This window comes from Hyperoodon ampullatus, assembly GCF_949752795.1.
Source record: "Hyperoodon ampullatus genome assembly, chromosome: 6".
Taxonomy (NCBI): domain Eukaryota; kingdom Metazoa; phylum Chordata; class Mammalia; order Artiodactyla; family Ziphiidae; genus Hyperoodon; species Hyperoodon ampullatus.
Window position 1 is genome coordinate 8025243 of NC_136919.1, and position 22403 is coordinate 8047645.

A 22403-nucleotide genomic window follows, 5' to 3' on the forward strand; every position below is an offset into this window, starting at 1 on the left:
AGGGCTTGAACCCATGTCTCCTGCATTGGCAGGCGGATTCTTAACCACTGCGCCACCAGGGAAGCCCGGGAGTATTATCATCTTAGCAATATTAAATCTTTCAGTCCACGACTGTGGGATGTCTTTCCATTTATTTAGATCTTCTTGAATTTCTTTCAGCAATGTAGTTTGTAGTTTTCCAGAGTATACGTTTTGTACTTCTTTTGTTAAATTTATTCTTTTTGATAGAATATCTTTTTGATATTGTAAATGAAATTGTTTTCTTCATTTCATTGTGGATGTTCACTAGTACTGTATGTAGAAATAACTGATTTTTGTATATTGCAACCTGGCTGAACTCATGTATTCTAATAGTTTTTTTAGTGGATTCCTTAGGATTTTCTACATACAAGATTAAGTCATCTGCCAAAAGAGGTACTTTTCGTTCTTCCTTCCCACTCCCAGCAAAATGTAAGCTAGTCATTGCTGTGGCCCCAGTGCATAGAACAGGGACTGGCACACGACTGGTGCTCAGTTACTTGAATGAATGAATGAGGACAGCCGCCATGGCTGGGTCAGATGATGCTCCAACCCAGGGTTCCCACTCCTCCTTTGGCACCTGCTTCCTGAGGGTCCCTGCCCATGTCCGCTGGCGGGTTGGGAGCTCTCCCTTCCTCCCCCCCTCATCTCTAGCCCCGACCTTTTCTGTTTGTCCCCAGTCTGCAGGGGTTGCTGGGACTCACCTTCCTAACAAGGTCAGAGCATTTTGGTGACTGGCCCCAGCCCAGGTTGCACAGTGAGTGTGAGGCTGCGAGCCCAGGTCTGCCCGGCTGAGTCCAGTTGCTTCTTGTCACAGCCCTGGCAGGATGTGGGGAAGCCATGGTCCCATCCTCAAAGACTTGTGGGGCTAGGAAGGAGCTCCTCCTAGAGGCTTGGCTCGGGCGCTTTCATCGGCGGAGAAACCAAGAGTATGTTTGTTCCTCACTCATGCGATTCCCTCTGCCAGGAACCGTCTCCCCCGCTTGCTACTCCCCCCTCTTCATTCGGGTCTGAGCCTGAATGCCACCTCCCTGCAGCCAGTCACCTTCCCTGACTCACCCCTTCCCCCACCCTGTCCTGGTGACACTGAGTCATCAGTGGGCTGTCAGATGTCAGTCTGACATCTGTGAATCAAGTCCACCACAGCATCCAGCACCTGGCACATACTTGGGACTCAGAGACATGGGTAGACGCCTCGGGTTCAGATTAGGGCGCTGCTGGCTCCACAACCCCAGGGGGTTCTGTCTGCCAGGCTTTCCCGAGCCTCTGACCCGTGAACCACGGTGATGGCTGAGCGCTCTGACTCTGCAGTTGGACCGTCCTGAGTTCAGATCCTGCTTTGTCCATCACCGGGGGTGTGACCTTGGGTGGTCTCCGGGAGCCTCAGTGCCCTCAGCTGTAGAAGGGGTGGCACAGAGTCTCCTTCCAGTGTTGCCGTGAGAAGCAGGCCAGCCCGTGTTCAGGGGATGCTCAACCTGTGCTGACCCTCCGCCCACGGGCCCCCGTCTGGCCATTAACCCGAGCCCCTCCGGTCTCCAGGGTGTGGAGCGGTCACTTCCTCAGCTGTCCACTCGCCGTTCCTGTTAGGTGGGATGAGGCTGGAGATCATGTCTCGTACGCCTGCCCCTCCCTTCCTGAGCGCGTCCTGCCGTGGCAGGGGGGCTCATTTCCAGCACGTGCCGCTGCCACCCCCGGGGCCCACCGGCCCCTGAGGCAGCTGGAGAGGCTCGGGGGACTGCTCCCACTGGCTCCCACTCACCCCCAGGGCACAGGGTGCCTCCGCAGTGCGGGGGGTGCAGAATTGGTGGGCTTGGTCATGCTCCTCAGGTCCAGGAGGCGCTCCAGGGGCTGGAAAGCCAGCACCCCCTCCCCCACCCTGCCTTGACCCAGTGGGGAGGGTTGAGCACGTGGCACCAGAGCCAGGCTGCCTGGGTTCAAGTCCCTGCTCTGCTCTGCCAGTGGTGGGCCTCGGGCCGGGGTCTTAGCCCTAGAGCTCCCGGTTTCTTTGAATGTGGGCTTGGACTACGGGTAGTAGCTGCCCCAGACGGTTGCTGGGAGGGTTAGCGTGACCTTGGATCGCCAGCACTTGGAGAAGGCTCCTGTGGCAGCTGGTTTTGTGAAGTGCTTTGGGTGGTGCCTGGCACACAGAAGTACCGTGTGAGCGTTAGCTGTTGTTGTTATTATTATTGTTATTATTACTGGTGAAGAAGGGAGCTCTGGAGCCAGGCAGCACTGGGCTGAGGGCCAGCTGTTTCCTGGCTGGGCAGGACTGGGCAGTTTATCTGGCCTCAGTTTCTTCATCTGTAAAAAGGGCTGGGAGTCCGTCCTGGCAACACCGCTGTGAGGCTCACTTGAGAGGGTCAGCGGCAGTCCAGCTGGAGGGAGGTAATGGCGGCCAAAGGGGCTACTCAAGACCCCAGAGCAAGGTTGGGGATGGGACAGGCAGCGCTGGAAACAGACAGCTGCCCCCAGCCTGATCTCACCCTAGCCTTGTGTTTTTTTCATTTTTTTTTTTTTTTTTTTTTTTTTTTTTTTTTTTTTGCAGTATGTGGGCCTCTCACTGTTGTGGCCTCTCCCGTTGCGGAGCACAGGCTCCGGACACGCAGGCTCAGCGGCCATGGCTCACGGGCCTAGCCGCTCCGCGGCATGTGGGATCTTCCCGGACCGGGACACGAACCCGTGTCCCCTGCATCGGCAGGCGGACTCTCAACCACTGCACCACCGGGGAAGCCCTTCATTTTTTATTTTTATGTTTTTGTTGGGTTTTTTTAATAACACGTACAACAAGCAGATTCTTGTTATGAAAATACAGTCACTTTGTGATACAAAGTGAAAAGTGAGAGTTTCCCTCCCTGTCCCAAAGGTAGCAGGGCCCTCACCTCCCTAAAAGTGGACCCTGCACCCTTGCGCTCACTGTCCCTCTGACCCGCAGGGAGGAGGTGCAAGAGAACTGTGTGCGGTGGCGGAAGAGGTTCACCTTCGTGTGTAAGATGAGTGCCAACCCGGCCACCGGCCTGCTGGACCCCTGCATCTTCCGTGTGTCGGTGCGCAAGGTGAGAGGCCAGGGGGCGCTGGTAGGGCCACTGGGCTGCTGGCTTTAGGCCCATGCCCGGAGTGAGTCAGTCAACCCCTTTTCTTGTCCTCCTTCCCTGGGAGTCAGATTGGGGGGTGAGGTGGACTGGGGAGACCCATGAGGTCCCTGGGATCCCCTAGTCATCCTGCTGCCTTTGTCTGTTTCCCATGCAGGAGCTGAAAGGTGGGAAGGCTTACTCCAAGGTAAGCGGGGCCATGTGAAGGGGCGGCGGGGTGGGACGGGATGGGTGGATGGGACAGGCATGAGAGAAGCTCCTAGACGAACCTCCAGCCGCCTCTCTTGCCCCAAACAGAAGACGCCCTGCCCTCCATGAGATGTATTATTTTTTTGAAATATCTTTTTTTTTTTAAATTTATTTTTGGCTGTGTTGGGTCTTCATTGCTGCGCGCGGGCCTTCTTTAGTTGCGGTGAGCGGGGGGCTCCTCTTCGTTGCGGTGTGCGGGCTTCTCATTGCGGTGGCTTCTCTGGTTGCGGAGCACGGGCTCTAGGCGCGTGGGCTCAGTAGTTGTGGCTCACGGGCTCTAGAGCGCAGCTCATTGGTTGTGGCGCACGGGCTTAGCTGCTCCTCGGCATGTGGGATCTTCCCGGACCAGGGCTCAAACCCGTGTCCCCTGCATTGGCAGGTGGATTCTTAACCTCTACACCACAACGGAAGTCCCTATTTTTTTGAAATATCTTTATTGATAGTCTTTGCACTTAACATAAAGGCAGTGGATGCTTGTTGCAGCACAAATGGGACAGAGGTTTTCAGAGTGAAAGGGTGGTTCCCACCCTATTTCTCTCTAGGCCTCCTCCTCAGACTCCACCATTTTGATTTGTTAGGGTCTTTCTAGACCTTTTAAGAAAAAAAAAAAATTGCATGAAATATATGTCCAGAGCAGTGAATAAAACGTGTGCATATGGTTTAGAGGATCATACAAGGAGCACCCTATGTGTGTACTTGCAAACACGCAGGTGATATGATATTTAAATTCACAAGAGGGACTTGTTCTAAACAGATCCTGCAACTTGGATTTTTACTTACCAGTACATCATGGGCATGTTTTTGTGTCATCACAAATTTCCTTTTGCTGTCTAACAGCGGCAGGGCCCATCGTTTGGCTGGGTGAAGAGGGCTCGGCCAGGCCCCGCTGTTGCACATCTGTGTGGTTACCGGGCTTTCCCTGTGCCCACAGACAGTTCAGGCCTACGCATTAAAACCTTTTCCACTGGGGAAGGTGGGGGAAGATGGCTCTGGAAGGGTTACCTCTGGCTTTGAATCAGCCTGCTCTGCCCTAAGCCCCCTTCTCGTGGGGACTCTCGCCCACCCTCTGTGGCCTGGGGAGGTGCCCGGCAGCAGGGGGTGGGCTCAGTCAGTCCAGAGGGGACATGCCTCTGCCTCACCTCACTCTGCGTGGAGAGCCCGAGGGAGGTGCTGTGCCGGGCGTGTTCCTTCCCACCGACCAGAGCCCAGGAAGCTCAGTGGACCAGGCCTTGTACTCTGCCTTGGCTGGGGCGCTGATGCCCTCTCCAGAAGCAGAGGGCAGGGTGGCTAGAGCTGTGGAAGATGCTCTTGGAGTGGAGATTTCTCCTCCTGTTGATGCATGTGGGTGAAGGACAGCCAGGAAAGAAACTGCCAGCAAACAGCCGAAACTCCCACCTCCTTCCCCCTCCCCCCCACAAACCTGCTATGTCACATGTCAGACCTGCCAGGCCCTTCCCTTCCATTCTTTTTTTTTTTTTTTTTTTTTTTTTTTTTTTTTTTTTTTTTTTTTGCGGTATGTGGGCTTCTCACTGCTGTGGCCTCTCCCGTTGCGGAGCACAGGCTCCGGACACACAGGCCCAGCGGCCATGGCTCACGGGCCCAGCCGCTCCGCGGCATGTGGGATCTTCCCAGACCGGGGCACGAACCCATCTCCCCTGCATCGGCAGGCGGACTCCCAACCACTGCGCCACCAGGGAAGCCCCCCTTCCATTCTTTAATCAAATCTCCACCACAGGCTCAGCTCCCCTTAATCAGAGGAGGAAGCTGAGGCCCAGAAAGGTGGTGAGACTTGACGGTGATCAGGCCTAATGTCAGTTCTGGCTCTGCCGGTTAAGGTGTGTGAGCCCCTGAGCAAGTCACTTCCCCGCTCTGAACCTTAGTTTCCTTGTCTGAAGCATGTGCCCTAAGCTCTGCAGTAGAGACTTGCATGCAGCAGGTGCTCAATGAATGTCCCTGATTGGCTTGGTTCGTCTTCCAAGTCGCCAAGCCCAGCATCCCACCAACCTCACCCTCCAGGTCTGGCAGACTTTGGCTTCCACCCAGGAGGCCTTCTCAGCTCATACACCATGTTCTCACACTTTCTCGCTTCCCTCCGCATCCCTTGCTCCCTTCTGCATCGCAGGAGCAGCTGGGAGTTCCCATCAGCCCCTCACTCCAGCTCCCGCCGGGGTCTCCTGCTCACCCTGCAGTGCCCTCCACCCTCGCAGCCCAACGCCAAGTTCCCACGGGCCTTCCCTCCCCTCCTGTCCGCTGGCCTGGTGGCTCCCACAGCACGGCCTTGTTTCCCAGGGAACAATGCGTCTGTGTCACAGACAACAATGTCCTTTCATCTTGGGCGCTGCCCTGGTGCACGCTGGGACACGGCACAAAGGGTGCTTTGTGCAGCTCAGGGATGTGAGCTCCTGGCTTTGCCACATTGGAGCCGCCAGCCCGGGCCTCTGTCCTTGGGTGCCGGTTATGCAACAGTCATTCCGGGCCGTGGGGTGGGCCCGAGGGCCCTGCCTCCCCTCCCCATCCCACCTTGCCAAGCTAACCCTTGGGCTGCCAGCCATGCGCCCGCACTCCCCTCAGCCTCCCACCCTCTCCTCTGTCCCCACAGCTGGGCTTTGCCGACTTGAACCTGGCGGAGTTCGCAGGCTCGGGCTCCACGGTGCGCTGCTGCCTGCTGGAGGGATACGACACGAAGAACACCCGACAGGACAACTCCATCCTCAAGGTACCAGGGCTCTGCTGCCCCATCCGCCCCCTCCCACCAAGGGGCGGGGGCAAATGTGCTCCTTGTCAGTGTCCCCTGAACGGTTGTTAAGAATACAGGTTCTCACCCCAGACAGGCAGTGAGAGACCCTGGGAAAGACGTGGGCCCTGGGGTCAGGAAACCACCATCGAAGGCCTGACTCAGGCACTGGCCTCAGTTTCCCCATCCATAATCAGGGGTCAGGGGTGGACCCAATAGTCTCTTTAACGCTTTGGTGAGCACTTTCGGTGAGCTCAGCATGGCTGAGTGCTTACCACCCCTTATCTCGTGGTGTCTGACAACAGCCCCGTGGGGTGTGGTATCTATCATTGGCCCCAGTTTTGCACCGCAGGGGGCTGAGGCACAGAGGTTAGATCATCCGCCTGGGTCACAAGCAGAGCTGGCACTTGACCCTGCGGTCCAGCTCCTAACCACTGCCCACACGTCATGAGGCAGCCTGAGCTCCCAGAGCATCAGTGAGCAGATGGACTGCCATCCCCGGACCTGGCAGAGCCGGGCAGCTGCTCAGAGGGCCCAGCCACAGGAAGGCTTCCAGCCGGGGCATCACCCTCCCCCCAGGCAGCTGCCTCTTTGGCCTCTTGGGACAGAGATATCTGGGCATCCGCTGCCAGCATGCCTCTCTTCCTCGTCCCCACACCCTTCCACCTGGCTGAGAAAACAGTCTTGTTGTAACCACACCTCTGCGAGCTGACCCAGCGGGAGCATGTTATGCCTGGCAGAGCCGGGCAAGGGGTGGCAGGCAAGGGCTCTGGGGCATCCTGGGCCTTTTGCCGAAGAAACCAGAGGCACCTGAAAAGGTCCAGGCTAGTTGTTGTGAGAGCCAAGCCCTTTCAGCCTCGCCCCAGTGGCCCAGTGCATCCTCAGGCCACATCAAGGCCCCAGGGGCAGGTGGCCTCCAGTTCGAGGCCATCTCCTCCACATCCTTTCTGCAGGGCCTTGAGCCGTCCCTTCCCCTGAGTCTGAGTCTCAGTTCCCTCGTCTACAGCCTGGGACCATCACGTACTTTGTAGGTTGCTATCATGGCCAAGTGAAACAATCCACTAAAAACAAAGCCTCACCCCAGCGGTCACCACTGTTGTCAGAGGTGTCCCTGTGATCTGAGCACCTCTCTCCCACCCCATCACCCCTCTGCCTGTCGCTCCGCCCCAGCTCAGATTTGGGGACCCAAACCTTGCCTTGTTCAGACCATTGCCAAAATCTTTGCCCGAGTGGATGTTACATTTCTAATGGCTTCTTGCTTTACTTTATTCAACAAACTTTCACAAGCCCCTGCCCTCTGTGTTGGAATCTGTGAACCCCTCCCCGCCGCGCAGGCATCGAGAGCCTCCCTCCCACCTGCTCACCTGCTCTGAGGGCTGCGAGGGGCGCAGAGGACGGGGAGTGTCTGCGGCTCCTCCCTCGAGGGCCTCACAGTCTAGTTATAGTTTTGCAAAGACAGTAGCTGACTTTCCCTCCTCACTCACCCCGTGCCAGCTGCCGGCATCCTCTCCACTATTCCACGAGGTAGGCGTTAGGATCAGTTTTGTCCCCTGCACGAGGAAACTGGGCTTCACTGAAGTTTGGTGGCTTCGCCAGGGCCAGCAAGGGACAGAGATAGGATCAGAGTCCAAGCCCATCTGAAGCCAGAGCAGGGAGGCCACAGGGAGGCCGGGCGCCTAGGCTGTGGGGTGGATGGGGCGTGGCTGATTTCTCCGGCTTTTGCACAGGTCACCATTGGAATGTTCCTGCTCTCTGGAGACCCCTGCTTCAAGACGTGAGTGCTGGTGCAGGGCGCCTGAGGGGTGGGGGCTCTGTCCTGGACACGGGGAGGGGGGACAAGGGACTGTCCCCTCCTCCAGGCTTTTGGGTTCCCCTGTCTTCTCTGACCCCAAAGTGGGGCACTCCGGTCACACCCATCTGTCTTCCCAAGGCCACCGTCCACTGCCAAGTCCATCTCCATCCCAGGCCAGGATTCCTCCCTGCAGCTGACGTGTAAGGGTGGCGGGACCAGCAGCGGTAGCAGTGGCACCAACTCCCTGACAGGGTCCCGGCCCCCCAAGGCCCGGCCCACCATCCTCAGCTCAGGTACTGTTCCTCACCTGCCCTCCCTACCCCTCCCATGGCCGAAGGCTTTTACCTCCCCATATCCCTAGGTACCAAGGGGGATGCTTGCTGAGAAGGGAAGGCTAGTGGGATGGCGTGCACCCACCCACGCTTCCATTAGGCAGGCGTCTGAGCCCCTCCTGTGATCCGGGCTCTGTGCGTGGCCCCAGGATCACAGCAGCGCCCTGGACCGAGACTGACCAGGTCCCTGGCCTAGCAGGAGAGACAGGTGTCAATGAGACAATAAATATGTCAAATGCATGTCCACCTACAGCTGTGACGAGAGGTGTCAGAAAGACACAGAAGGTGTCCGCCTGGGGACGACCGGGGAAAGTTCCCTGAAGGGGTGTCATTTGAGCTGAATCTGGGGTGTGGTATGCAGTGTTCCTGGCAGAGGGATGTCCTGTGAGCTCTTGCTCTGCTACTTGCTGCGTGACCTTGACTGGCCGTTTTGCCTCTCCAGGTCCCAGCGTCCTCCTCTGCAAAATGAGATCAGCAGTAGCAATCACATCTTGGGTTGCTCTGGGGATGAACGAGCAAATGTACGTGTGTGCCTTGCCTGGCACATAGTATGTCCTCTGTATTTCCCAGCACGTGTTTTGTTAAATTATCATTATTACTAATATTATGAAAAATGCAAATGAGCTTGAATCCCCAGAGGAATCAGTGTGGCAATTGAGAGGGGGAGGTAATACCAGGAGAGAAGGCTCCAGCCTGCACCACCCGCCAACCCTGAGTGCTGTGCGGGGTGAAGCAGGCCCCTCCGAGCATGAGCCTTGGCTTCTGCACCCCTTCCCTGGGGGTGAGCTCAGAGCTGGGAGGAGGACTGCCCCTTAGCTGATCAGTAAGCAAGGTGGCACGCGGCGGCCCTAATTTGTGCCACAAGGGTAATTAGGGCACAGGGCCTCAGGCCCTGTTTGCTGGGTGATTCTGCCCCCAGGGGATGGGAGCAATGAGGGACCCTCTGACCCCAAGGGCCAGCTTCCCTCCACTCCCATTTTTCCTGCACACCCAGCCTAGTGTGGCCCAGAGCTGGGGGCTGCATGCAGGAATGGGGGCTCCCCAGCTCCATTGCTCTCTCCAGCTTCAGGGTGGGGGTCCCCAGAGGAGAGATCTGGGGACCAGGCCACTCCAGCAAATATGGGGCCTCTTGTGCAAAGTAGAAGAGGTGCCTCTCCCACGGGGGGTGGGATTTGAGCCCCCACAAGCCTCTATAGCTGGTTTTCTGCCTCTCGCTCTCCCTCTTCTGCAACCCCTCAGATGCGGAGAACCTGCTGACTTGAAAAGCCATGTGGTTTTGGGTGGGGACACAGGCAGGCCTGGGGTCCATGCTATGGCCTGGGTGTGCTCATCTCCGAAGAGAGGATGGATGAGTCCTTCCTTCCTGTGTGGACCAGGAGGACTGGTGTGTGTGGGGGGTTACTCATGGAGCCCTGGGCAGACCCTGCCTGGTTCCCTGGAATCTCCTGCTGTCACTGCCTGAAAGTGTGTTCCCCGCCTCCCACACCCCCTTATTCACTCCACTCCAGCTACACAGACCCAAGCCCATTCGAGCCTCAGGGCCTTTGCTTATGCCGTTCCCTCTGTCTGGAAGGCCCTTCCCCTGATGCTGCTTCCTTCTGGCTTGCTCCCTTCCACACATCCTGAAGGTTTCGCATTAAGGCCACCTCCTCAGAGAAGCCTTCCCTGATTCCAGGCTGGGTCAGACCCCCCCATATGCTCCCTACTCTGCACCATTCGCCAGTTGTGGTTAATCATGGGTCATTTTTGTTCAACATTCTTCTTTCCCACCACGGGTGCCTGTGACACCACGTCTCCTGTTCCCAGCACCCGGTAGAGCGCCCGGCATGGAAGACGTCCCCAACAGATATTTGTGGAATGAACGAATGACCCTGGGTTCGAGTGGTGACCTGCGGCTCGGGGCAGGTTGCTGCTGCTCCCCTGGACCTCAGCTTTTCAGTCTCTTAAATGGAAATACATAATGTGCTCTCCGCCCCCCAGCCCCCCGCCCCCCCGCCACACTCAGTGAGAGGACGAGCAAGGGCGAGGGCGGGCACACTGGTAACCCCTGCCCCTACCCGGCTTCCAGGGGTGCCAGAGGAGCCGGACCAGAACCTCTCCAGCCCCGAGGAGGTGTTCCACTCCGGCCACTCCCGCAACTCCAGCTACGCCAGCCAGCAGTCCAAGATCTCTGGTGAGTGCCCGCCCGGCCCTTTGCCCTTGGCCTGCCACCTTCCCCGGCCCCCGGCTCCCGGTAATCAGCGTCCCGACCGCCCCGCAGGCTACAGCACCGAGCACTCACGCTCCTCCAGCCTCTCGGACCTGACGCATCGCCGGAACACGTCCACCAGCAGCAGCGCCTCGGGCGGCCTCAGCATAGCTGTGGAGGGTCCCGAGGGCGGCGAGCGTGAGCACCGGGCTCCCGAGAAGCCGCCGCGGCCACCCCGGCCCCCACATCTGTCAGACCGCTCGTTTCGGTACGTCTCACCATACGTGCTCCTGGACAGCAGACCCCGCCGGTGGCTCCCTGAGCCTCTGCTTCTCTATTTGTAACAGGGGGACAAGGGGGCCCCTGCCGCAGTGGCGTGGACGTGGCTATTCAACCAGCTGACGCTCACAGGCGCGGCGCCCCGGCCTGGCACGCATGCTCAGTGAGCTGTTGCTGCGTGCGGTTTAGTGTCCCCTCTGTCCCCGTCTGCTCCCTTGCTCTGCAGCCTCTCAGAGGCTGGTACTTAACCTCTCAGGGCCTCTGTGGCCTCCTCTGTAAAACCAGGTCGTAGCAGCCTCCGCACATAGGGCTTGATGTGAGGGTTAAATGAATACAGTCTGGACCAGCTCTCACGTGCACTTGGAGCATCCTGAGTGCTGCGGGTGCTTGGTCCTGTCGTCGTCGTGCCTGTTGCTGCCCTGACTGGTGTGACTCTGCCCCCCGCCCCGCCCCAGGAGGAAGAAGGACTCCGTGGAGAGCCACCCGACCTGGGTGGATGACACGCGGATTGACGCTGACGACATCGTGGAGAAGATCATGCAGAGCCAGGACTTCACGGACGGCAGCAATACTGAGGGTGAGCTGCCCGCGCCGGCGGGCCAGGGACGACGCCCAGGGGCTCCCTGGCGGCGCCGCCCCGCTCAGCCCCCATCCTTCCCTGTGTCCCCACAGACAGCAACCTCCGGCTGTTCGTGAGCCGCGATGGCTCCACCACCCTGAGTGGCATCCAGCTGGCCAACAGGTAGGGCTGGAGGTTCTGGGTGGGTCACGAGTGTGGCTCTGGGGCATAGTGGTGAGAGGATATGGCCTCTGCAGCCCACTGACCTAGCTTTGAATGCCAACTGTTGTCAGTGTGACCTTGGACCAGTCACTTCTCTCTGAGCCTCAGTTTCCCCATCTGTCAAATGATGTGGACCACACCACCTTACCTGGAAACCTGGGACAAAGGCCCTGGGTTTGGTTTTGGGGGTTCTGAGGAACCTTGGTAAGTGCCTAGCACAAGGCTTGGCACATAGCAGGGGCTTAATACATCTTTATTTTGGATTCTACTTTTCTTTCCCTTCCTCCTGGATCTGGGAACTCCTAAAAAAATGATGATGATGACTCGTTTATTTATTGAACAAATGTTTATTGCACACCAGTGACACACCAGGTGCTGAGCTATCCCTAGGTGCTGGGGATACGTCAGTGAGCAACACAGATTTCTGCTGCATGATGTTCAGAGACGAGGAGGTGGTAGGGTCAAACTTGGACTTGAAGTCTACAGTTTTATAGAGTGCCCTCTCATGATCACTCACTTACAGCATGCGTGCTGTGTGCCTGGCTCACTGAATGAATGAATGAATGAGTGAGTGGTAGAGCTTCCCACCTGCGGGGCTGTGCTGAAGCCTTTTCCCCTGGTTCCTGTGGACCAGGTGGGAAAGTGCCCATTTAACATCTCCGGCCCGTGCGAGAAGGGGGCTTTGCTGGGCCATGCAGGGTCTCCAGACCTGCCCTCTGGTGTTGCTCTGCTGACTCCTACTGGCTGAGGCTTGAAATTGCAACTGCCATCTTTCCATGGCTGCCTCAGCTGCCCCGGGTGGGGTGGGCAAGAGGAAAACAGAGGGCACTTCCCTGGGGCTTTGTGACATTCCTCTCTAGCCCCCTCTGAGGATGAGGAAACTGAGATGCAGGACGGGAAGAACCAATCTATTTGGCAGCAAGGTCATTGCAGAGCTGTATGCTGAGCCCTGAATGTCCACAGTCCCAGGGGTGGCCCTGGCCTCCCTCAGTGGGGAGAAGAGCTGATCAAGCTCCCCAGCCTTCTACTGCGCTTTTAGAAAAGCTCATAATCCCTCTGAGCTTCAGTTTCTTTACCTGTCAAGTGGGGCTCGCTGCAGACCCTCCCTGCCAGAGTTGTCGTGAGGATGGGTGCAGCACACCCCAGCGTGAGAGCTGCCGGTGCTCAGGAGGGCTTGGGGCATGGTCTGTGCCAGCTCTGCACTCCTACAGACTCCGATACTTAACATGTGTTTTGCCCTGGGCAAGTGATTCAACTTCTCTGAGCCTCAGTTTCTTTCTCTGCAAAATGGGGCCTGCTTGTGAAGTATTCCCAAGGGCCTGGCCCAAAGGACCTGGCGCAAAGGACCATCGAGGATGACAAGCTGACCTGTCTCTCCCCGCAGGGTCTCCTCTGGGGTCTATGAGCCAGTCGTGATTGAAAGCCATTGAGGAGCAGGCGTCCAGGCTGGAGAAGGGCCCTGCCTTCACAGGCGTCCAGACCCAAGTCATTCCACAAGGGACCTTCCCCTTCGGATCACCATCCGTGCCGCATTTCATCTGTGCCTGCTCCATGCACTCCAGCCCCAAAGCATCATTCCATTGACCTTCCCATCATTGCTGGGACGCTCATGGTCCGCCCGGGCCCCGGGCACCACTGTGAATATTCTCCTCTGAACCACTAGAGGGCAGGACACATGGGCCCGTGAAGCAGGTGGGCCAGACAAACTCGGCGGGGACCGCCCCTCTGGACACCCACCTGGCCCCTCGGCGAGGACATGCAGCAGCTCCTGCACATGCAAGGATGCTTGTGGCTGAGGGGCCTCTTGTTCTGTGTCCCTGCTCACTCCAGGAGCACTGGCCCAGCCAGTGGCCCTGGCAGGGCCTTGCTCCATTGCTCCCTTGCCCTTGGGGGGCCAGTCCACCCCTGGAATCCTGCCACCATGGCCCTCTGACTGCTCAGTGCTTCAGCTGTCCCTTCCCTGTGTCCCGGGGGACCTGCTGGCGGCCTCCTCCTGGGAACCAAGACCTCAAACCCCACCCACACTCCAGATTGAGACCCCACCTCCCCCTGCAACGAATGTTCTCCTGCTGCCCTGGCAGCCTGCACTTTGCACACGCTTGTCTCCAGCACAGCGCCCTGGCCCTCACCTGCCTGTGCTCTGAGCCCTTCCCAAGGATTCCTGGGCGCTGCCTGCTGCGCAGTCAGCAGCCCAGCCCTAGCAGCCCGGCTGGAACGTGGCACTGCCCCTCCCCACTCCAGTTAGCTCCAGCTCAGGCCCGAGCCCCATGCTGAGAAAGGTCTGAGCGTGGACAGTGGTTCCCCTCTGCCCGGGACTGGGTCCTGAGCAGCTGGCTTCCAGTAGGAAGCCAGGGCAGGTGCCTCCCTAGCCCTTGGAGGTCAGTGGCCTGGCTGGGCTGGGCTTGGCAGGCAAAGCACCCTTTCTCTCCCCTCAGGGTCAGCTGGCCCAGGCGGGGGCCAGTGCTGGAGAGGCAGGTGGGCTGTGACTGGCCTGGCCTGGAGCTGGCTTCCTGGCCAGAAAAGCCTCAGCCATCCTCTGAAAGCATCCCCTCTCTGGGCAAGGGCGAGGTGGGGTCCATTAATGGGGTTTTCCCAGCGGGGGGCAGTCTGGCCCTGCCCCCGCCCCCGCCCCCCCATAAATCCTCTGCTCTCAGCACTTTCCCATCCTAGTCCTCGTTACTTGCTTGAAGATGGGTTCTGACTGCCAGCCAGTCCCTGGACAGACCCCCCTGCCGCTCTTAAATTTCACTCATTTTGTATAAACCCAGCAGGCTGGTGTTTACTTCGCCCGATACCTTTTTCCTTTTCTTTCCTCTTTTTTCCTTCTTTCTTTCCTTCCTTCCTTCCTTTTTCTTTTCGTTTTTAGAGTTCACAGCTTGGTATTTTCTCCTCCCCCAGGTGAGGGGAGGTGGTTCTGTTCTCTCCCTACCCGCTGGCTGGGTCCCAGCGGGGCTGGGGATCTGGGTGGGGGCAGATGGGGGTGTCTCCTCCCCAGGCTGGGAGGGGTCCTTGCCCTCTGCCCCACTGGCAAGAATTGGAGTCTTGGTCTTGGAACCTCCTGGCGTTGGGACCAGAGCATTTCTAGGGTTTTTGTTGTTTTTAATTACCTAACTTTTAGAAAATGAATGTTAGAAGGTGCCTGCTGAGGCAGGACGGAGCATTTGCTCTGGCTGGAGAAGGCTCTGGTCAGCTCTGCGGGTCCCTTCCTGCCCCACAGACACCTGGCACTTTAAAAGGGAGCTGGCCGCACTGTCTCCAGTTGAAGTGACCCCCAGAAGATGGGGGAATGCTGTCCTTCCCTTCTGTATCTTCATGACCTCAGCCCAGTGAGGAGATGCATTCAGGGTGTATTTGGGGTCCGATTCAAAGTTCTGGGGCTTCAGACATAAAATAGCTGGCTTTGGTGCTGTTGGGGAGAATTCCCCAAACCAGGAACCCCAGCCCCACCCTAGGCGAGGTCTGAACTTGACAGTCACCCCAGAAGGAGACAGAGCCTGCCACACCCTCCCACGCTAGGCCCTGGGCCAGGGTAATTGGACCAACAGAATTCGGCCACAACCAAATTAATGCTGGCTGGAGCCGGAGGCCTGGAGCCCTGGCCTCATCCCCACGTGGGAGCTCTTTCTTCGGCCCTCTGGTCCCCTCAAGCTCAGTGAATTCCCATTAGGTGCCCACAGCTCCGGACTTAAAATCCTATATATAGAGAGAGAGATAGAAAGATTATATTAGAGATATTTTTGGAAAGGAATTGGTCTATGCAATGCCAGTTTGGAATCTTCTTGAAAGACAGTTTAACGTTTTTACTAGGAGATTTAAAGAAAAGAAAGAAAGGTCTACAATATTTTTAGGTTTTTTTTTTTTTTCTGGTCACCCCACAAACTGACCACGTGGCATGATCTGCCAGGATGGAGAATGTCCATGGCTTCCTCTCTTTAGGGAGGTGAGGAGGGAGATGAGGGGAGGTCTGTTTTTTTAACACCCCTCCTTTCTAGCAGAATGTTATACCACCACCCCCTGAGTCAGTGGGCTGTGTTTGTATCTCTGTCCCAGCGTCTATTGTAGAACATAACATTGTAAAGGGAAATCAGCCTAGTGTCAGTGTCTTGGTTTGGGGGGAAAAAAATTAAATGTTGCAGTTTTTGTTTGTTATGGCATGTTGGCTTTTGTTTGTTTTACCGAGTTGAAGTCGGGGTCACAGACGGCATCAGAAGGAAGCAGGATGTATAAGGTGACATGCGGGGGGTGGGGGAGATGTTGGTGGCCGGGGTTCTCAAAGTCCTGACTGTAATGATCACAATTACCACCACTGTTACTACTCCAGATTCCTGGGAAGGAAACAGATGCCCAGAAGGGCAGTTTCTTGCCAGTCTCCCACCTACGAGGTGGCAGCTCTGACCTCAGAGCCCAAGTTCTAACCTACCTAGAGTCAGGTAGCTTCTAACAGGCATGCCTGAGGACAAACAACTGTGCCTCAGTTTTCTCAGCTGCAAATGGGGTTGTGAATCAAATGAGAAAGTGGGTATACAGGCCTTCCTAGGGAGCTAGACACTGGGAGGTGCTGAGCGTTTCCCCAGCCTCTCTAAAGCCACAGGCCAGCACCGTCTCCAGGCCGGGACCACCCCTCACTCTCTGCCCCAGAAGAGCTGACTTAGCCAAGCTCTGGGAAAGGCAAGTCACCCTGGGCCTTTAATGAGCTCAGAAGTGGCAGGAATCCTCAGGGCTTTGGACAAGCCAGAAGGGACCAGACTACCAGGCCTTGTCCCTGCCACAGCACCGCATTGTCCCCACCCTTTCTTAGTGCTGATGCCCACTCATGGTCCCTGTCAACCCTGGAGGCTGATTCTCAGTCCCTTCCTCTGGTCTGTGCACACCTGGGGAGGGAAAAGGTGACTCCTGGCTGAGCTCAAATTCTCCTGAGACAGAGAGGGAAGGAACTGGGCTATAGGCGAAAAACAGGTGGCTCCTTTGGGACACAGTAATGCTTAGTGAAAAATCAGTATACAAAGTGGTAGGGGGAAAAAAGTCCCTCTCAGCTTTGTGATGGGCTTGGACGACCCAAGGAGACAGATGCTGCCAGCAGGAGCACATCATGCCCGGTTCAGACCCGATCTCTGTGTGCCCCCGCCCCCCAAGTGAAGATAACACACGGAGAGCCTCCACACAACCCCTCAGGAGGCCTGGAGTCTCCACACGCTGTCCTCTGTAGCATTCCAGAAGTCACCAAAATTTTAAAGCTGGTTGACTGATTCAAAGCCCTTACTGGTGCCAAGCCTCACTCTGGGCACTGGGGATACAGCAGTGACCACAGCTGATAATCTCAGGGAGCTCGCAGTCACGTGGGCCAGCTCAACAAGTAAATCAGCTAATTAAAACGCAGTGATAAGTGTCATCCTGGAGCCAGACTTGGGGCTATGGAGCACAGAGGAGGCAACCCTGCCCAGCTGTGAAGGTCACTTCCCTGGGATGTGTGGCATCCCAGTGAGACCTGATGCGGGAGAAGCAGCCAGCCCCATGAGCTGTGAGGAGACAGTGTTCCGGACCTCGGAGCTGGAGGAGACATCGAAGATGATCTGGCCTCCAAGCCTAGGGAGGGGCCTACACACCGGCCCAGTCCGAAGATCTGTCTGGGCTGCAGGACACCCAGGGCCCGAGAGGCAGACGATGAAGGAAGGGGGGGTCACCCTAGCCTCATTCATGCAGTGAAGAGAGGACACCCGAAGGGTCGCCAGGGAAGCCTGGCATGGTAAGGGGGTGCCCTCTCACAGCCAGTCGGAATCCTCCCCATCCCTGGGGGCCCCAGCCAGCCCCTCCTCCCACCCCAGGCCGGTCGGTGAACTTTTTCTGCACACTACCCTCAACAGACAAGTTAGGGCCTCGGGACCAGGAAGTAGGGCCCTCGGGTTCTGAAGTCGGCTACACCACTGACTCAGACTGTGATCTCCTGCAAGAGCGCGCCCCTCTCTGAGCCTCTTTTTCCCCATCGGAAATATGGGACTTCCGGCCACCCAACCCCATCCCGCTCTGGCTTTGGGACTCTGGGACATCGAGAGACGGGCTTTTGTTCTCGGGCGAGTTCGACAGGACTGAGACCACAAATGCCAGCCAGACTGGGTTCCCGCTCCCCGCCGCCCTCTGTCCCATTCCTAGAGATTCGGGAACGCGGCCCACAATGCCCTTGAGAGACTACACTTCCCGACATGCAAAGGGGAGGCGGTGCCTGCCTGTCTCGGGCGACGTGGTCCTGGACAGGCCTAAGGACTACGACTCCCGGCGTGCCCCGCGGCCCAAGGCCAGAAGGGCCCGGATCCGGAACCGGATGAGGCTTGCTGACCCAGTTCCCGCAACGCTGGGGAAATGGTGAGCTTGCGGTTGAGTGCGGGGAACGGGGGCGTCTGCGGGTGGGGTCCTGGGTCTGCTCAGGAGCTGGGGATTGAGTACTCGGATCCGGCATCGCTCTCCCGCCGGGCCGTCGTACGGGTGATAGGCCTTGGCCCGGCGCTCTGTCCCGGCCTACAATTGACCTAGTCCGCCACGTCAGATACGTCCGCTGAGGGAATGGGCGTAACCAGGCTGCAACGCCCCCCTTCATTCGTGCACCTAAATGGAGCATCACTGCCTCAGTTGAGTTCTCTCTTTTCTGCAGGCCACGGGAACAGACCAGGTGGTGGGACTCGGCCTCGTCGCCGTTAGCCTGATCATCTTCACCTATTACACCGTCTGGGTGATTCTCTTGGTACGTGTGCTGCCCCGTCCTCTCTCACCTCCCATCCCTGGATCTTGAGGCCAACTCCTAACATCATTTAAGCAGCTGCAATGTGACAGGTGCTGTGCTAGGTGCTTTACCTGCATACCTCATGAAAGCTCCAGAACAGCACTATGAGGAAGATGCTAGCGGTGTCCCCCATTTTATACACGAGGAAGCGGAAGCTCAGGGGGAAGCCTCAGCCCAAGGTGGAAAACTTAACCACTACACTGTAAAGTCCTGTCCTTGATTTGCTCTGCCTTTGATGGGAGTTCTAGTCCTTCTCGTTATCCTGCGGGCCCCTGGGCATGACAGGTGCCAGTGGATTTTGTGAGAGTCTTTAGGATTTTTCTTTTCCCTGTGGGAAAATGTCTTGGTTACTGCTTTAAAAGTGTAGTGTTTGGAAGGCAAAATCTTGCAGAACTTGGTATCCTTTGGAGACAAATGTTAGTAAAGAAGACTTTGGAGCCCAGGTTGGGAATCATTCGAGGATTCCTCATGTACCCTTTGCCCCTGCTAAGCTTTGGGGGCCTTAGGGCAAGTCCTTTGTCTTCTGTTCCCTGCCAGGTCCCCAGCCCCAACTTAGGGCAGGCACCAGGCAAGTACCCAGTACACAACTATTAGATAAATGAAGGAAGGGAACAAACCAAGGCACCCCAAATGCCATCATCTTAAAGAAAAGAAAATGCAGTCTCAGTGCTTTGATGGGGTCAGCCCCAGAGACGGAGGAGGTGGGATGTTTGGGCTTGGGGAGCCGAGCAGGGCGGGGAATGCTCACCAGAGCTTTGCCCTCGATGCCAGCCATTCATCGACAGTCAGCATGTCATCCACAAGTATTTCCTGCCCCAAGCCTATGCCATTGCCATCCCACTGGCTGCCGGCCTCCTGCTGCTCCTGTTTGTGGGTAAGTTCCCCCAACCCTGGGCAGCGTGTCTGAGGGACCCCATGACCCTCTCCCAGCCCTGAACATGCTGCTCCACTTTGTCACTGGCTGTACGTCTCCGTGAGGCTCCTTGCCCCCAACTCATCCCCTGGGGTTTCCCTGTTCATCCCTCAGGGCTTTAAGTCAGTCTTCCCGATGCCCCAGGCTCACTGGACTCTAGTGGGATGTCTCCCTTTTTCCTGCTCCCTCCACCACCGCCATCACTCTGCTCACACCTCCATCACCTCTCACCCCCTGGTCACCCTGGTTCAAGATCCCTGCACCTGTCTGTCTCCCAGGGTCTAGTGTGTGGGCCTCTTAAGGGGCAAGGACTGTTGCTTTATCATTGCTATGTACTCAGCCCCCGGCACAAGCTGTGGCACTGAGTTGGTGCTCAAGAAAGTGGTTTGGATGCATCAACAGTCAGATGTCTGGATGATGGGATGGGTGGATGATGGATGCTGAGTGGGTCAGTGGGTAGGTAGGTGGATAGGTGGTTGACTGGGTGAGTAGATGGATAGTTGGGTGGATCTTATTCCCTGTAGAATTGGAAGCGCTAAACTCAGCAAATTGCCTGTGGTAGGCACCCGGCTGATGTTTTTTGAATGAATGGGTGGATGTGTGGCTTGATGAACAACTGGGGAGATGACCAGGTGGCCTGGAGTGTGGTTGGGTAGGTGCTTGGCCCCCTGTGTGGGTCACTCTCCTATGCCGTGTCCTGCTCTGGCCTCCCAGCAGCCCTTCGCTTTCTTTCCTGACCTTTCTGGTCTGTGTATTCCAGGCGTGTTCATCACCTACGTGATGCTGAAGAATCAGAAGGTGACCAAAAAGGCTCAGTGAAGGCCCAGCACGGATGAGGCTGCCGGCCCCTTCTCTGCTTCTTCTCCAGGGCAGACCAAGGGTGGGGGCCCAGAGGACCCATCCAGGCACTGAGGGCCCCTCAAGCCTGGCTACCCTGCAGACACCCTTGTGGGATGGAGCTGCTCAGGACTCACCCCTGACTGACCAGAGCCCCTGCTCACCCTTCCAGAAGCCAGGAGGGAGGAGTCCCTGGAAGTCTCCTTCTCACCCTCTTCAGGTTCAGGGCATGGAAAATGCTGGTCCTCCCCACCTCACTTTTCAGACTCCCTGTCGCTTTTTCCTCTGGCTTCTACACTCTTGCCTCAGTTTCCCTCATGTCACATGCTGTTGCTGGACTTGGCAGGTTCTGGGCCGTCACGTGACCTCTCCCCCCATGTCCTGCTCCTCCACAAAGGCAGCTTTCCCGGGTCTGACATACCCCAGACCCCACAAGGATTTCTGGACCTGGAAAGCCTAGGGGGAGGCCTGACGGGCCCCAGAGCACATTAGGGGGGCCACACGGGGGGCCCTGGATTGACCGCTTCTCACGGAGGCCCAGCCCCCCAGCCTCAGTGCTGGCCTGTTGGGAAGAGCTGAACAATAAACGTTGATGGTGTGTTTGTCTCAGTGCCATCCCTGACCAGGGGACTGGGCCTGTCAGGGGCTGGAGAGGGGCTGGGCGCTGGCCTCTGCGTTGGTCTCAGGTCAGGAGACCCTGGTTTGTGCAATTGGTGCCTCAGATGCCTCCTGGATCATCTGTGTGCTGGACACAGGATAAAGCAGGGACTGGGACCGGGACCGATATGGGTCTGGCCTGGCGCAGCTGATGGCTGGGGAGTCTGTGGAGGCACGGCAATCTGCCAGACGCCACATCAGCCTCTACCAGGTCTCCCCCGTGCCAGCCTAGCCAGCTGGCACTGGTATTTTAAGGACCCTCAGGCTAGTCCCCGAAAAGCCAAGCCTGTCATCTGTCTCTTGTACCCAGCAGCCCAACTTAGCGTGGCTGTGAGCAGAGGGCTGTTATGAGCCAGAGCAGGGCTGGTTCCACTGTGTTCAGGTTAACTGGCACAGGCCCCAGCCTTCGTCCAACATGTTACAGGCTCCGTTTAAGGGACCCTCCATCAACCCAGTAATTCCCTCCGGGTCTCTCCTGCGCTTTCCCCTCCACGGCCAAACTTCCCAAAAGGGTATCCACACCTGCTTCCTGCATTTCCTCACCCCTGCTGTGCTTGGCAGCATTCCAGGGAGGCTGCACTCAGACCACCCGTGACATCGTCTTTAAATCCAAAGCACATTTCCTTGACCCCTCTGCCACATTTGGCCGGTGACCTCCCCCCTGGGTACACCCTCAGACGCTGGATGACCCATTCTCCTACTTTATGCTCTCTGGCACTCATGCTCCTCTGCCACCAGAGGGTGGGTTCACCTCATCCTTACCCAGGCTCACCTCCAGCCCAGCTTTCTTCTGAGCCCCAATGTATTGCACATGCACCAGCTGCCCACCGGACATCCCCATCGGCTGTCGTAGTGACACCTCAAATTCATCCTGTCATGATCTGAATTCTCAGACTTCCCCACTCTCCCCCCGCACAAATCTGGCTCTTCCGTCGTGCCCTGCCTCAGCAGCATCATCCTGTATCCCTGACCCACAGCCAGAAGCCTGGCAGACATCACTGACCTTGGCTTTCCTCTTCCACACCCCCATCCACATGACCCCAAATCCTGTCAGTTCTCCCCTTCCCCCGTCACCTTCCAGATGCAAAGCCACCGTCCCCTGCCCTAAATCACCAAAGGCTTCCTCACTGCTCTCCCCTGCCCACAATGGCCCCCTCCAATCTGACTGCACTACAACCAGTGGCCTTTTGAAAACATCTGAGCATCTTTTTTTAATTTTTGGCCGCACCACGCGGCATGCGGGATCTTATTTCCCCAGCCAGGGATCGAACACGCACTCCCTGCAGTGGAAATGCAGACTCTTAACGACTGGACTGCCAGGGAAGTCCCTGAGCTTTTTTTTTTTTCTTTTTCTGAGAATCTTTCTCACACACTTAACAATGCTTCTCTGGGTTCCCGTTCTTCTCCCTCCCACGGCTGGCCGACAAGAGCCTGCATGCTCGCTGGAGCTCTCCTCACTCCAGTCACACTGGCCTTTCATTTCCTGGGACTCACTGAGGTTCTCTGCACACCCTACTCACATTGGTTCAGCATGTACTTCTCAAACACTGGTTTGTGCAAGGTACTGAGCCAGGGAAGGAGCCTGGCATGGTTCCTGCCCTCCTGGCACTCCCACTCTGGGTGGGGGAGGGGAGATATAATAAACAAATGAACAAGACAGTCTCTGACAGTGTTAAGTGTGATGAAGAAAAATAAAGCGATGTGATCATGACCGAAGGGAGGGGACACTTAGGGTCGGGCAAGGTGATGAGGAATAAAGCAA

The 22403-nt window shown here is 57.1% G+C and overlaps 2 protein-coding genes across 3 annotated transcripts in view; both read left to right on the plus strand.

Annotated features, from left to right (window-relative positions):
* The window catches only part of EEIG1 (estrogen-induced osteoclastogenesis regulator 1), a 34428-nt gene extending 21473 nt beyond the window's left edge, over positions 1–12955 (plus strand). For both annotated transcript variants that reach the window (XM_079707135.1, XM_079707136.1), the window contains 10 exons: positions 2951–3071; positions 3265–3294; positions 5956–6072; positions 7818–7864; positions 8021–8175; positions 10283–10387; positions 10475–10670; positions 11137–11258; positions 11354–11423; positions 12847–12955. In XM_079707135.1, coding sequence (XP_079563261.1) covers positions 2951–3071; positions 3265–3294; positions 5956–6072; positions 7818–7864; positions 8021–8175; positions 10283–10387; positions 10475–10670; positions 11137–11258; positions 11354–11423; positions 12847–12892 — 1009 coding nt within the window. In that variant the 3' untranslated portion in view covers positions 12893–12955. The remainder of the gene's footprint in view (positions 1–2950; positions 3072–3264; positions 3295–5955; positions 6073–7817; positions 7865–8020; positions 8176–10282; positions 10388–10474; positions 10671–11136; positions 11259–11353; positions 11424–12846) is intronic.
* Positions 12956–17810: 4855 nt separating this feature from the next.
* On the plus strand, positions 17811–20576 carry DPM2 (dolichyl-phosphate mannosyltransferase subunit 2, regulatory). The gene is made up of 4 exons (XM_079705958.1): positions 17811–17819; positions 18106–18195; positions 19006–19108; positions 19908–20576. The coding sequence occupies exons 1-4, from the start codon at positions 17817–17819 to the stop codon at positions 19964–19966; spliced, it is 255 nt and encodes an 84-aa protein (XP_079562084.1). The 5' UTR covers positions 17811–17816; the 3' UTR covers positions 19967–20576.
* Positions 20577–22403: the final 1827 nt, after the last annotated feature.